This window comes from Diceros bicornis, chromosome 24 (genome assembly GCF_020826845.1).
Source record: "Diceros bicornis minor isolate mBicDic1 chromosome 24, mDicBic1.mat.cur, whole genome shotgun sequence".
In the NCBI taxonomy this organism is placed as follows: Eukaryota; Metazoa; Chordata; class Mammalia; order Perissodactyla; family Rhinocerotidae; genus Diceros; species Diceros bicornis.
Genome location: NC_080763.1, coordinates 36,667,170 through 36,680,294, shown reverse-complemented (window position 1 = coordinate 36,680,294; position 13,125 = coordinate 36,667,170). Strand labels below are relative to the sequence as shown.

The 13,125-nt window shown below is 48.2% G+C and overlaps 1 protein-coding gene across 5 annotated transcripts in view; it reads left to right on the top strand.

Annotated features, from left to right (window-relative positions):
• TTC7B (tetratricopeptide repeat domain 7B) overlaps nt 1-13,125 on the top strand; it is a 253,328-nt gene that overhangs the window by 204,075 nt on the left and 36,128 nt on the right. For 4 of the 5 annotated variants that reach the window (XM_058567546.1, XM_058567542.1, XM_058567543.1 and 1 more), the window contains one exon: nt 2,651-2,791. In XM_058567546.1, coding sequence (XP_058423529.1) covers nt 2,651-2,791 — 141 coding nt within the window. Of the gene's footprint in view, nt 1-2,650; nt 2,792-4,070; nt 4,892-13,125 lie in introns of those variants that run through there. The other variant, XM_058567545.1, reaches the window with a different exon arrangement.

Below are 13,125 nucleotides of genomic sequence, written 5' to 3'. Positions count from 1 at the left end.
AGATAACAGTGTTACCTGCTCACAGAATTATTTAAAAATTAAATGAGATAATATATATAAAGTGCTAATCACAGTGCCTGAAACATGGTATGTTCTCTAAAACTGATAACCACCATCATCATCATCGTCAGAGCTTGTTCACGGTGGAACATATTATTATGTGAAGAATTAATTAATTTAGCTTTATATAGATATCACAAAGAGAGGGAACTTTGGCAGTAGTTCTGATTAGTTCATTTGTGGACAAAATAGTTAATCCAAAAAGCAAAATTAGCCTCTTGAAAAGTCACAAGTCCTTATAGCAAAGAAGCCATAGATCCTGGTAGAATTTTTCTAGAGCAGTAGTTTATTATTGTTATTTTTAAATGAATTAATAACTACATATTTTAAATGTGTCTCAGTTTTTCTTTCTAATGTGTAAATAGCACTAGATATAACCCAGGTAAACAAAATCTCTTTAGGATTTTCAGTAGGTTTTCAGAGTCTAAAGGGATTCTGAGACCAAGAGGTTTGAGAACCACTGTTCTGAAGAACAAGGTCTTCCAGGAACCCTGTTCCCCGTTCACAGGGCTGCAGGGAAGCAGGAGAGCTCAGGCTGGCTGGCATGTGTGGAATACGCCTTCAGGCTTTTCTTGACCAAATGGTAGTACCATCTGCTTCCTGTCTCTCCAGGTCAGGGTGTCTCAGGCTTAGCTACACATTGGAGTCACCTGGGTGATTAACAGATAGATGCCTGGCCCCACCCCTAGAGTTAGTGATTCAGTTGGTCTGGGGTGTAGCTATGGCGTCATGATTTTTTAAATCCCTTGGTGATTCTGTTGTGAAGCCAAGGTTGAGAACCACTGTTCAAGGCAGTCAATGAGAAGTTAAGCCAGCTTGGTAATGTCAGAATATAGCAACAACAACCTCTCGATTACTCGTTTAATTAACTGACTGTTGCTACTAAAAATCTCAGAGAAATTACATTAAGTCCATGTTATCAAAGTTCAAATATTAATTTTCCATAAAAGGGTTAAAAACAAAACAAGACAAAAAAATCAACAGCAGTTTCATCAATTTGCTGTTTAGATTTTTTTTTTTCGGAGTAGTCAGACATGCTTTGTCTAAGCAAGGATAGATTCTTAGCTGAGCTTCATTGGCTCTCCTGCATCAGAATGGCACATCAATTAGTGGCTTTTGATGGGGACTCAAGTTCCTCCTTCTTGAGAGGCAGCGTGCCCCCTGGAGAACTCACTGGTACTTTCCCAGAGGTGCTGTCTTCTTGCTCGCCCTCGTGGGTGCTGTCTGAGTAGTGGATTATCCACAGAAGGTGGATTCCCAGTCCGGTTTCCATCCACCCCCATAAGTCGTCTCCACCAAACCCGCACCAAAGGATTTGAGTGTATTTAGAGGAATCCAAGTTTCCTTCATGTTGGAACAGTCAAAACACAATATGGGTGGCCAGTCTATTGCTGCAAATACTCTTAAAATGAATAAATTATGGTGCATTTCAAAGCCCAACAGAAATTATTTTTATGCTCACAATTTTGTCTTATCCAGAGTATAACTAACTCGATTTGAGTAATCAGCATTTGTCATTATATATTATCACTGTTTTAAACCTTAGGATAAATTGGTAGTTACTGCTAACAACGTTGGAATGTTTGTCTCCATTTTAAACTTTATGATGCATTATAAATTAAGAATGTTGTCCGTGAATATAAATATCAGCAGTTTTAAATGTGAAATAACAGAGACGCCTGCTCTCAGTTCTGAAACCACACCTCCAAGAGTAAGTGTTGGAAAGAGGTGGGGAACGAGCCCCTGTTTAAGGAGGTGGTCCTGATCATCAGGACCTCTAGAAGGTCAGCGTGGAGAAGAATGAGTCATTTGATTTCTGAATAGAAGTTCTTTTACCAAATTTCTTGGACTAGTGAATGTGCCTAGTCTGCCCCTTTCCTGGGCCGTTCAGGGCCGCAGGTTTTACAGAAGACTTAGGCAGGTGCAGCCTCTGAGCTCCAGGCGTCTTTGCCGTAACCTCTCCTCCACTAGTCGACTATTAGCCTTAATAATGGACATCTGCTTATGCACAGGGCAAAAGTGTGCCTTTTCTACAGTTTTCCAGCCATGTCCTAGAACATGGTTCCAAATCTAGGGGTGTTGCCCACCTCTCAAAGGCCAGGGAATGAAGTGGAAAGTTGCTGGTTGTCTTGCGAATGGTCTCCATCTACTCCAAATACCACCCCCGGAGGCGAGTGTGTTCCTCCCCCGCCCCCCAGATGTTTCTAGGTTTAGGGACTGACAGGTGCCTTGAACTTCCCTTGGTAGACTTCGTTGATGCCATGTATATCACAGCTGTGGACACCTTGTACCCCTCTCCTGCCCCCAACACTCACACTGTACTAGACGAACTCCTGGAGGGAGCACCTAGCAGCATGTGCCCTGGCTGTTGACTAAAAGATCAGCTAAAGCAAAGGATGGAAATTAAGATTCCAGGCCATAATGATTGTCTGTATTTCTTTAGGGACAAATAACACCTAGAAGCATCATGGGGAAAGGGGCGTATGTACGTCTCACACTCTTGTCTGTGTCTGGAAGGAGGGTGTGGGTGGTTGGTTGGTTGGGTCTGTCCTTTCACTTCTGATGCCACTTTCTTGAAAACCTCTCGCAGGCTCTATCCATGCCACATCAGTAGCAGCCTCAAGAGTGGAGCAGGCCCTGTCGGAAGTGGCCTCGTCTCTACAGAGCAGCGCCCCCAAGCAGGGCCCGCTGCACCCCTGGATGACGCTGGCGCAGATCTGGCTCCATGCAGGTACCACTCTGCCCCCACTGGGGCCCTTCCATCCCACCCACCCCTGCCCACAACCTGCCGCTGTGCCAGAGGCTGTAGGATCCTGTGGACACTTGCCTATTTAGCCCACAACCTCTCCTCAGGAGAAATCAAAGCTTTTGCAGTCACACACCAAAATGTTACTACTTTGCAGGAACCGTGAGTTACTCTGCATCTCCCCATCCCTCCCCTGCCTCAGTACCCTGACCAGAGCCTGGCACAGAGCAGGCATCCGGGAAAGATTTTCTGAATTGGACTTTAAGGATCTCGGGGAGCTTGCTGTGTGGGGTGCAGGGTTTGTGCTGCACGGACCGGAGGGCTACACCCCAGACTTCTTTGTGGGAGACAACATAGCCTGGTGTCCCAGACCTGGGAGTCTGGAAGTCCTGCAGACTTGGAGTGGAGTCCCAGATCTACTGCTTACCAGCTGTGTAGACTTGAGTTAATAGCTTCGCCTCTCAGCCTCAGTTTCCTCATCTCTACAGTAGGGTTAATAGCACCTGTTTCCTGCTTTTGATGAGCACAGTGCCTGGCACCTCCCAGCAGTGAAGTCTTGGAGTCCCTGGGAGAGGGGACGGGTGTATTGATGATATAGATGTCTTGAACAAAACCAGGGAAGGGGCTGGGTTTTTGATGTCCCCACTCCCCTCTCTGATGGCACTCTGATAATCCAGAGAGGGAGGCTGACCTGGAAAGTAGCCCAGAAAGCAGGTATGATTTCGCCTCCAGTTTCACGTGGCTGCTTCTGCATAGCTGAAATTCTCAAAAATAAACCCAGCATGCAGGCATTTTCGCAATGAGAATCCCACTATACAGGGACTCCGAGCAAATGATGGCTGTTGATTTACTTATGTATTTATATTTCTATATAAAAGGTAACTTCTATTCCTCAAGCTTTATCACTTGATCGGCAAGACCCTAACTGGGCCTTCCCAGGCTTGACTCTCAGGATGCGCGAGAAAAGCCCAAATTTGGCTGGGAAAGTGCTTATTATCCACCATTGTCCATCTGTTTACTCCTTTGTTGCCAAGGTTAATTGTATGATGTTTGTTTGAAACCATTGGCGGACCTTCAGCTATGAAAACATGGTTGGGTTTACCTGGCTTTGGCATGTCACAAAGCCAAGCTCAGCCAGCCTTTTCTGTGTTGGCATCTTTAATTGAGCAATAACAACCACCGTAAATTAACAAATTATATTCTTCTAAGCCGAAGTACAAAAAAGGGATGATTCATGAATGTGCTGATTGTTCTTCCTGTGCAGACGCTTGCCAGCATTCGGCCTCTCACTGGGTCCGAGACGAGCAGACTCGGAGGGCACGGGAGCGGCAGTAATGCCTTCCCCATCAGCTCTCTTACAGGAAAGCCCAGGCCCCAGTCTAGGACCTGGCGCCTGTCCTATTCTGTCGCCATCATGAGCAGTGACTGCAGAGAGGAGAAGGAGAAGGAGTATGTTTCAGTGTCCGGGCCAGGAGAGGCTGGTTGAACCTGCAGGGCCAGTGTGGGGGCAGAGTTGTCTTTCAGATTGGGCTCAAAGTGGAGTTTTTGAAGGGCCAAAGTCTAAAAACAACAGAAGAGCTGAAGGTGATCCTTCTAGGCTGGATCTAGCTCCCTTGACCTCACAGACATTGTTTCTCTTTCTTATTTCTTGGGAAAGTTAATGACCTGAGTGAGGGTCACTAAGTACCAGGACAGCTTCACCTGGTGGCCAGCTGCCCCTCACTCAGTTATCCAGGGACTTTGTTCCTCTTTGCATGGCCTGCCATCGCTCTTGGGAGGAAATTTTGTAGCTACTTATTAGACACGGAAGAACTCAGTGACTAAGATTCAGTTTGGAACTATCTTTGAACTTTTACATAATCATGTAACATCCATTTCTCATTGCTAGAGCCAATGGGACAGAATAAAGCTCTCATTGCTAGTTAACGTGTGTGGCTTTTAAAATTCTACAAGTTGGTGAACTTGAACTATGGGAAGTGAAGGTGATACCTGCCCTATAGACCTGGGCAGAATGTACATAGTGCTTATGTAATATGAATGAATGGAGTAATTAGAATCTTTATAGGATTCATGCCATATGACTCTTTCAAAGCCATGACTTTGTTTGAGTAAAGATTTAGAATCATATCATATATTCACATGGTCTTTGAAGAGGTAAATTCAGAAGGAATTCAGAAAACAGCTTCCACTGAACTGTAAGGTTTTAGCATATGTGGTTTGAGCTGTACTGCTCTAAGAGGCAAAATGAAAGTGACCCACATTTTTGATAACTTATGGAAACCAGGTGACATCTGTGTCCATCATCAGCTCTAGCACTACTGCCAGATTCCATAAATTTTGCAAGCTTTAGGAGAAACTAGTTAGATCAAGGCCTAACAGCCAAGGCCATGGTGTTCCTGTGGTGTTTGTGGGTCTCTTCTCTCTTGGTTGTTGTTTCTGGTGAGCTGAGTGTAGTGGGAGCTCGTGAGGGGAGCCTGCAGTGGAGGTGGCCCCAGATTTGAGGCTTGCAGGTAAGGTCACTGTGAGACAACATCAGATTTCCAGCCTATTGTATGAGAGAGCCCCTGAGCCACCTGGGTGTCCATTTGAATGGCGAAGAGATCATGAGTAGCACACCTGAACGTCGAGCTGCTCTGTGAGGGAACGAGCCAAAGGCCCAGCACGGAGGACAGGCCCAGAAAGACCAGGGATGCTTGATCATGCAGGGTCTCTCCCTTCCTGTGGGGTGGGACCTGCTCCCTGGGCGCCCCTTCCCTCTGCACTCCCTCCTGCTGTCCTGGACACCTCTGACCCTAGTGCCTCAGTCTCTGCACCAGGACACCTGGCGGCCAACCGGCATGGGTTGTTGGTGTTTTGTTCTTTGGTTTGTTTGGACCTATGTGACAATTGTATTTAAATTATTTTTGAATAAATAAGACATGTATGTGGTACACAATTGAAAAGGTACAGAGACGCAGAGGGAAAAGGCTCTCTCCTATCCCTGAGCCTCAGTCCCCCTCACCCACAGGCAACCACGGTTAGCAGTCTGCACCTTCCAGAGATATCACACACTGGAGAGCCTTGCTTCTCAGCTCATATAAGGATGGGCTGCATAGAATAAATCCATTGCATGAATTTACCATAATTTAACCAGTACTCCGTTGATTAACATTGAGATTATTTCCAGTAATTCGCTGTTACTGACAATGGGTCAATAAATATCCTTCTATATATTGTTCTATATGTGTAAGATCAACTCCTAAAAGTAGAATTGATGGATCAAAGGGTGTGGACTCTAATTTTGATCAATTTTGTCAGATTGCCTTCCATAATATTGTACCAATTTAGATTCCACTCAACAATGTGTGAATGCCCATTTTCTCACATCCTTGCCAACACAATGAATTATCGGACTTCTAGATCTTTGCCAATCTGATAGGTACAAAGTGGTATTTCAGTTGTCCATTCATGGCTTCTGGCCATTCATCTTCTTAAATACTGAGCTTCTGTTTTTGATTTATAAGCATTTATTATGTGTCAAAGAAATTTGCCTTGTGTCTGTGATATGTGTTGTAAATATTTTCCTTCATTTTTATTTTTTTGTGTGTCTTTTGTCTTTTTTATTGAGGTATAATTGACGTACATCGTATTGTTTCAGGTGTACAACGTAAGGATTTGATATTTGTATCTACTGTGAAATGATCACCACAATAAGTCTAGTTAACATCCGTCACCATACAGAGTTACAAATATTTTTTTCTTGTGATGAGAACTTTTAAGATTTACTCTCTTATGTTCATCTCTTTTTTTTTAAGTACATTTACCAGTCTTTTCTTTATCGCATCTGGGCTTCACATGATATTTAGGAAGGAACTACCCATTTTTATGATCTCTTTTCCTGAAAGTTCTACGTATCTTCCAGTGCCATTTATATACACACCAACTTATAAAGAAGGTCAGAGGGGTTATTTCCTCCGTTTTGCAGGAGGGAAACCCAGCCTAGATAGAAGTGCGTGCCTCTGCAGTCCTCCTGGGGAAGGAGTCGGGAGAGCTGAATTAGAGCATTTGATGTTTATCGTGCCTCAAGACATGTCTCCCTAGGAACCATACAACTTCTTTAGAATGCGAATCCTAGTGTTGGCCTTTGGAAATTCATACATTCACCATAATTCGAAGTTGAACCAGAGCTTTCCCAAGCCAAGCAGCTTCTTGGTGCCCATCTTTCAATTTCCACATTGGGACGGCAGCTAAAAATGACTTTGCTGTAGGTGGTTAATTTCTGCTTGTTACTTACTAATAATTATAGCTTCCACTTTGGCACCTCTCACAGTCGAAACCAACAGCTATTCTTAGATGTGCAAGATCAGATTTTCTGATTTCTGCTGGGAATTTAAAGCTGTGACACTCACACAAATTCCTTGGCCCTGGCCTGTCTGCCCTTCCCCCTACCAGGCTCCTCTGAGCCTCCGGGAGGCTGCCTCACCCAGGCCGACGGGTAATCCTGTGGCACAGTTACCACGACGAGATGAAGACAGCTCCCAGACAGGTGGCGTGTGGGTCACTGCACAGGGAGCGCTGCAGGAGGGAACGCGCGGTACCAGGGTCAGGCCTGCCCTGACACACTGCCAGTCTGAATCGGTCGGCCCGCCAGGCCTGCCCCTTCTCCTGCCCTGGGAGGTTTTGATTAATGGTCAACAACATGCAGTTAGTTGACGTTTATCAAGCACTGTGTGTGTGTCAGATGTTATTCCCAAGACTTTATCTATCTTAACTTGTTTAGTCCTCATAATAGCCTTATGAGATATAAATACCTTTATTCACCCATTTTACAGATGAAGAAACTGAGACACAGCTGTCAAGTCACTTGCCTACGGTTACATGGCTAATAAATGGAGAAGCCAGAATTCAAACCCAACCAGTGTGGCCCCAGAACCCCAGCTGTAACCCAGGATGGGCACCCAGTTGTTGGACCCAGTATCTTTGAGCATCTGATTGCATGCCACAGTCGGAGCAAGGCTCTGGACTGCAGTGGTTTTGAAGACAGACACAGTCCCTGCCTTCCTGGAATTTACAGATGCAAAACAAAACAATTACAGAAGCACTTAATTCCCATTGTGCCAAGTGCCATGAAGGAGCAGTGTGGGCTCCTGTGAGAACTGGTAGCAGAGGCCTTCCCCATCTGGGGAACAGAGACCTGAGGAGTGCCAGCAGTCAGTCAGGACGAGGGTAGGGGGCCTAGGACAGCACGTGGGAAGGCCTGCAGGCAGCATGAGCTCAGCGTGTTAGAGAAATGGCATGGCAGGGGCCCTGGGGCTTGAAGCCTAAAGAGAAAGGAATCAAGTGGCCTGAGGTGAGACAGGATCATGCCAGGCCCCTGGCAGCCAGGTTAAGATCTTTTAACTTAATCCTAAAAGTATTGAAAAGCTATTGAAGGACTTCAAGCAAGAGAGTGGAAGGATCGGATAGAGGTCGTTAAAGGCCACTCTCACTCAGTGTGGAGAGCGGAATGGAAGGCAGAAAAGTGGAAAGTGGAAGTGAGGAGCCTTGGTCCATGGGAGAGGAGACGGCTTGGTCTCAGGTGGCATCAGTGGCAGTGGAGAGAGATGGGTACCTGCGATGCTTTTTCGATAGCATTCGAACTGATAGGACTTGTTGATGGATAAGATGTAGGAGTGGAGGAAAAGGAAGAATCCTGTGTCTGGGGCTGCAGTTAGTGGGTGACGGGTGATTCCATTCTCTTCGATGGAAGCCTGGGGGAAGAACTGATGTGTTGGGGCCAGGGAGGAGAGAAGCCAGAGCCCTGATGGAACTTGGAAGCGTCAGGTGCCTGAGGAAATGCAAGTGAAGATGTTGGCAGGCAGCTGGATATTCAAGCCTGTACTTCAGATCTGGGCTAGAAACATAAATCTGGGAGTGGAGATTTAAAGCTAAGGGGTGTGCTGAGAAGGCCTAGGAAGAGAATGTCAATGGAGAAGAGAAAGAGCCAAGACTGAGACCTGAGCCCCCCAAATTTAAAATTTGGGGAGGAGAGGAAAAGCCCAAGAAATGGGGAGTGGTCAGCAAGGCCAGAGGAAGACCGGGAGAGGGGCTGTCATGGCAGCCAAGGGGGTTTACAAAGCAACCTGTGCAGTACAGTTAAGAACATGGGTTCTGGACTCAGACTAGTTGAAATCCTGGCCTCCGCACCCGTGATCTAGTCCGTGACCTGGACAGGTTATTCTAATCCCTTGAGCCCTAGTGTTCTCCACTGCAAAATGAGGACAGTTGTGACAGTTACACAAGATAGTGCATGGAGAGTGCTCAGCAGGTAGCAAGTGCTTAATAGCTATTAAAATAACTTTTTAAGGAGGATATGGCTGGTAGGAAATGCTGCTGAGAGACTGAGTGAGGTGGAGACAAAAGCCTTTGTTGGATGTGGCGTGTGGGAGTTGTTGGTGACCGTGACGAGACAGGTGTTAGTGGAGGGGTAGAGATGGAGCCGTTCTGATGTGGGCTCCAGAGCCTATGGCGAGTGAGGAACTGGAGGCAGGGGATGCACAGTCCTTGCGGGAAGAACCCCTGTGGAGCAGAGTGGGGACTTGAGGGGTAGCTGGGGAGGAATGTGGGGTCAAGGGAGGGGGGTTAAAAGTGGCTGACACGGGGGCCGGCCCTGTGGTGTAGCGGTTAAGCGAGCACGCTCCGCTGCCAGCGGCCCGGATTCGGATCCTTGCGTGCACCGATGCACCGCTTGTCAGGCCATGCTGTGGCGACATCCCATATAAAGTGGAGGACGATCGGCACGGATGTTAGCTCAGGGCCAGTCTTCCTCAGCAAAAAGAGGAGGATTGGCATGGATGTTAGCTCAGGGCTGATCTTTCTCACACACACACACACACACACACAAAAAAAAATGGCTGACATGGAAGCATGTTGATTGCTGATGGGGATGATCAAGTCAAGATTGAGACCCTGGTCGTTCAGAAGAGAGAGAGGATGTATGAAGTATGAAGTCCTTGAGAAGGCAAGAGTGTGGGGTCCAGGGCACAGGCAGAGGGATTGGCCCTCAGTTATAGCAGGTGGGGGCCAAGAGGGTGGGGACAGAGGACATCAGTGGGCTTGTGGGTTTGGTAGTGGGAAGAGGCTTGAGGTCAGCTTGGCTTGCTTCTGTTTTCTCTTTGAATGACGAGTCAAGGTCAACCAAGGGGGTGTGGGGTTTGGGGGAAGGATTGAGGAGTCAGAACAGTTGGGCAAGGCCTGGAAGGGATAAAGCGTATCGCAAATGCAGCTAGGGGGTGAGGAGCTGGTCTCGCCGCCCCACCAAGCCCCTGGGGAAGGGATCACTCTTGACAGACTGACACAGCCATTCACAAACTCAGAAATAAATGTCAGTCGTGCAGCCAAGACCCTGACGAAGGCATGTGGCTGGGCCATCAGTGGCAGGACCTGAGCTGTGTTCAGCTAGGGAACTACAGGCCCCAGCTTGGGGGCTGGCCCAAAGAAGCTCAAATCAAAATCACCACCTCCTTTCACTTCCTGGAGTCCCCAAACAAAGACAGAATAAAGAACAATTCCTGTGAGAGCTGATAAGGATGAGGCCTCCCCTGGACCTTGCTGACTTGGAAGGGTGACAGGAGACTCATCAGGACACGTGATCCCTTTCCTCTTTGGCCCTCGTGCTGATTTTTGTATGAAAGAGTGAATCCATGAAGACACGGGGGGCGTGCTCAGGGAGTAGCTGCTGCTCCTGGCAGACACCTGCATTCACCCTGGGGGCTCCTGCCCCTCACGGCGGGGGCTATCCCAGAACCAAGTTGCTGGAGTTTATTTCCTAAGCACAAGTCACTTCTCCTTTAGGGAAGTAGGGTTTGGGGTAGAGGAACTGGTTTTCAGGTATCAGGGAGTGTGCCAGCCTAGCTTCCTGCCTGACCTGCAAGACTGGGGAGTACCTGATGGTGCTCCCATCTTTTCCTTCACCGCTCTCTGCCAGACCTCAGGTGGAACAGAAGATCTGACAGCACCCACACTAGGTACAGTCCTTGGGCTGCCTCTCACATATACTGCTCCTTTGTGAGTTTCACAAAAGGTGTCCCCTCTGGATAGACTCACCCCCAGGGAGCAGGCTGGGCTAGCTGAAGGCACCTTTACAAGAAGAAAAGGGCTTCCTTGCATTTGTCGGGGCAGACACAGTCCTGCACCAGGTACACAGCCTTCCAGTGGAGTCCAGGCTAGATTTTAGCCCCACTCTGCCCAGCACCTTTGCACAGTGCACAACCTGCACAACCCTGAGGCCAGGGTAGGCACATCGTGAGCCAGTTCTCAACCTTGCAGCCCGACATGAAGCGGGTGCCTGACAAGTGTTAGAAGAATGAATGAATGACTGAGGAACCTGGACCTGTGTGGGGTTGTGAGTGCATCCAGGTCCCCCAGTCGGGATGCCACTTCACCTTGAGGAAGAGATGGTTCTCAGGCCTTCGCAGCATAGCTCAGCTCTTTCAGATCACGTCTTTAGTTTGGTTCAGCAAAGATTTCAGACAGCCTTCTGTGCAAGGCGAGTTAGGAGCATGGGACACTGCAAAGGTGGAGCAGACTTGAGCCTGGCCCTGCAGAAGCATGGCATCTAGTGGGAAAGCTGGCACACACTCAGTCACTGTAGCGCAGGCAGACTGGGGTGAGGGATCCCAGGGCACACACAGGGCGGTGGAGAGATGGTTCACCTGGGGCCTCTGGGGACATCATGTGCCGAGTGGGATTTGGTGGAGCCAGAGTGAGGAGTGGTGTGTCTTCAACAGACGGCAATTCAGGGAAGGCATTTTGGGCAGAGGGAACAGCACAGCAGAGGTGTGGAGGTCAGACCGTGAATTGAACAGAGAGGGAGAGAGTTGGAAAGGTAGCCAGCTCCTGATGTTGAAAGCCAGGCAAAAACATTCACCTCCAATCGGGAACCATTGGAGGTTTGCAAGCAGAGGTGGGATTTATTACCAACATTTTTCATAGTAACCCGGTAACAAGGACCAAGCAAGGGATTCCAAAGAAGATGGTCAGAGCTTAAAGGGAGCTCTCGGAGTGAGGTGGCAAGTGTCCGTGACCCTGAGTAGCCCCTTACCTTTGGTTGGAGGCTGTCAGTGACCAGGACAGAATCTCGGTCCCTGTGACCTCTTCAGAGAGTGACGTCTCAGAGCCCACCCTGCAGCACCGACACTGCACTGACGTGTGTTCTTATTGGAGCTGATTGCCTTTGGAAGCGCCCAGAGCCAGCTTCCCTCTGTGTTACGGTTCCTGATAGAAGAGTACAAGCTCTTCTATCTCTTAATAAGCTCACAAGGCCCTTTTTGTTTATTTTTTTAACTGGAATTTAGCCCTTGGTGAAAGGGTCAGGGAAACTTCATGTGCTGTTGCTTCTCTGGCCTTCGACTTTCTTCACTGACCTGTGCCCTCTTCTGACCATCGTTCAGCATTCATTAACCTACAGACTTCCTTGAGCCCCTACTAAGAGCCAGAGCCTGTGCTGAGGGATGCAGAGATGACTGTGGCTGGGCAGTGCTCACAGTTTAGTGGGAAAAGACACTACTGATCATATTTTGGAGGCTTTAGGGAAGTATGAACAATACTCCTCTCTTGACCTCCTGAGTTCTGAACCAATTAAGAAATAGACAGGAGAGGCAGATGGAGATTGCACCTCCAGCTTTGTTACTAGGGAGGCTGAATCAGAGAACATGGCTTGACTTCTGGTCTCCATTGGGCTTCCCAGTGCATCTCAGCCAAGTTGTATTCACCCATCCCCAAGTGCTGGCCTCCTGTTGCAGGGGCAGAGCCCAGTGACGTGCCTGCGTGAGCATCCCAGGGACAGGGCGCTGGACAGAGAGGCGTCTGAGGGGCCACAGTGAGCAAGCCTCAGTCCTTCTCCCAAGCGGGTCAATCAGATGGGACCTAGGGGAGGGGCCAGGTGTGCGGCTACACAGATGGGCCCCTGACAGAAACAAGAAGCAAAGATTGGAGGATCCTCTAGCAGAGATGATGCATCAAGGGGATGACAGAGGTTATAGAAGGTGCTAGGGGAACACAGAAGAGGGGCTGCGAGCCTGTGGGATCAGGAGTGGATGTTTGTGAAACCCTTTTCCGGGGAGATGTTGGTCCCTGTTTGAGCTGTGGACTCCCAGGAAGGAAGCCTTCCCAAGCAGCACAGCCTCATGGTGAATGCCATACAGCCTCCTTGTGTTCTAGGGGACCAGCTGTATGCCAGGCAGGAAGGCCCCTCTGGGAATTTCAGGGATGCTGGGAAGCATTCTAACCCTTTCCTCCTCTTCCCCTAACCCCATCCCAAACAACTTGATTGATGTCGGAAATCCCACCACTGAGGTTTC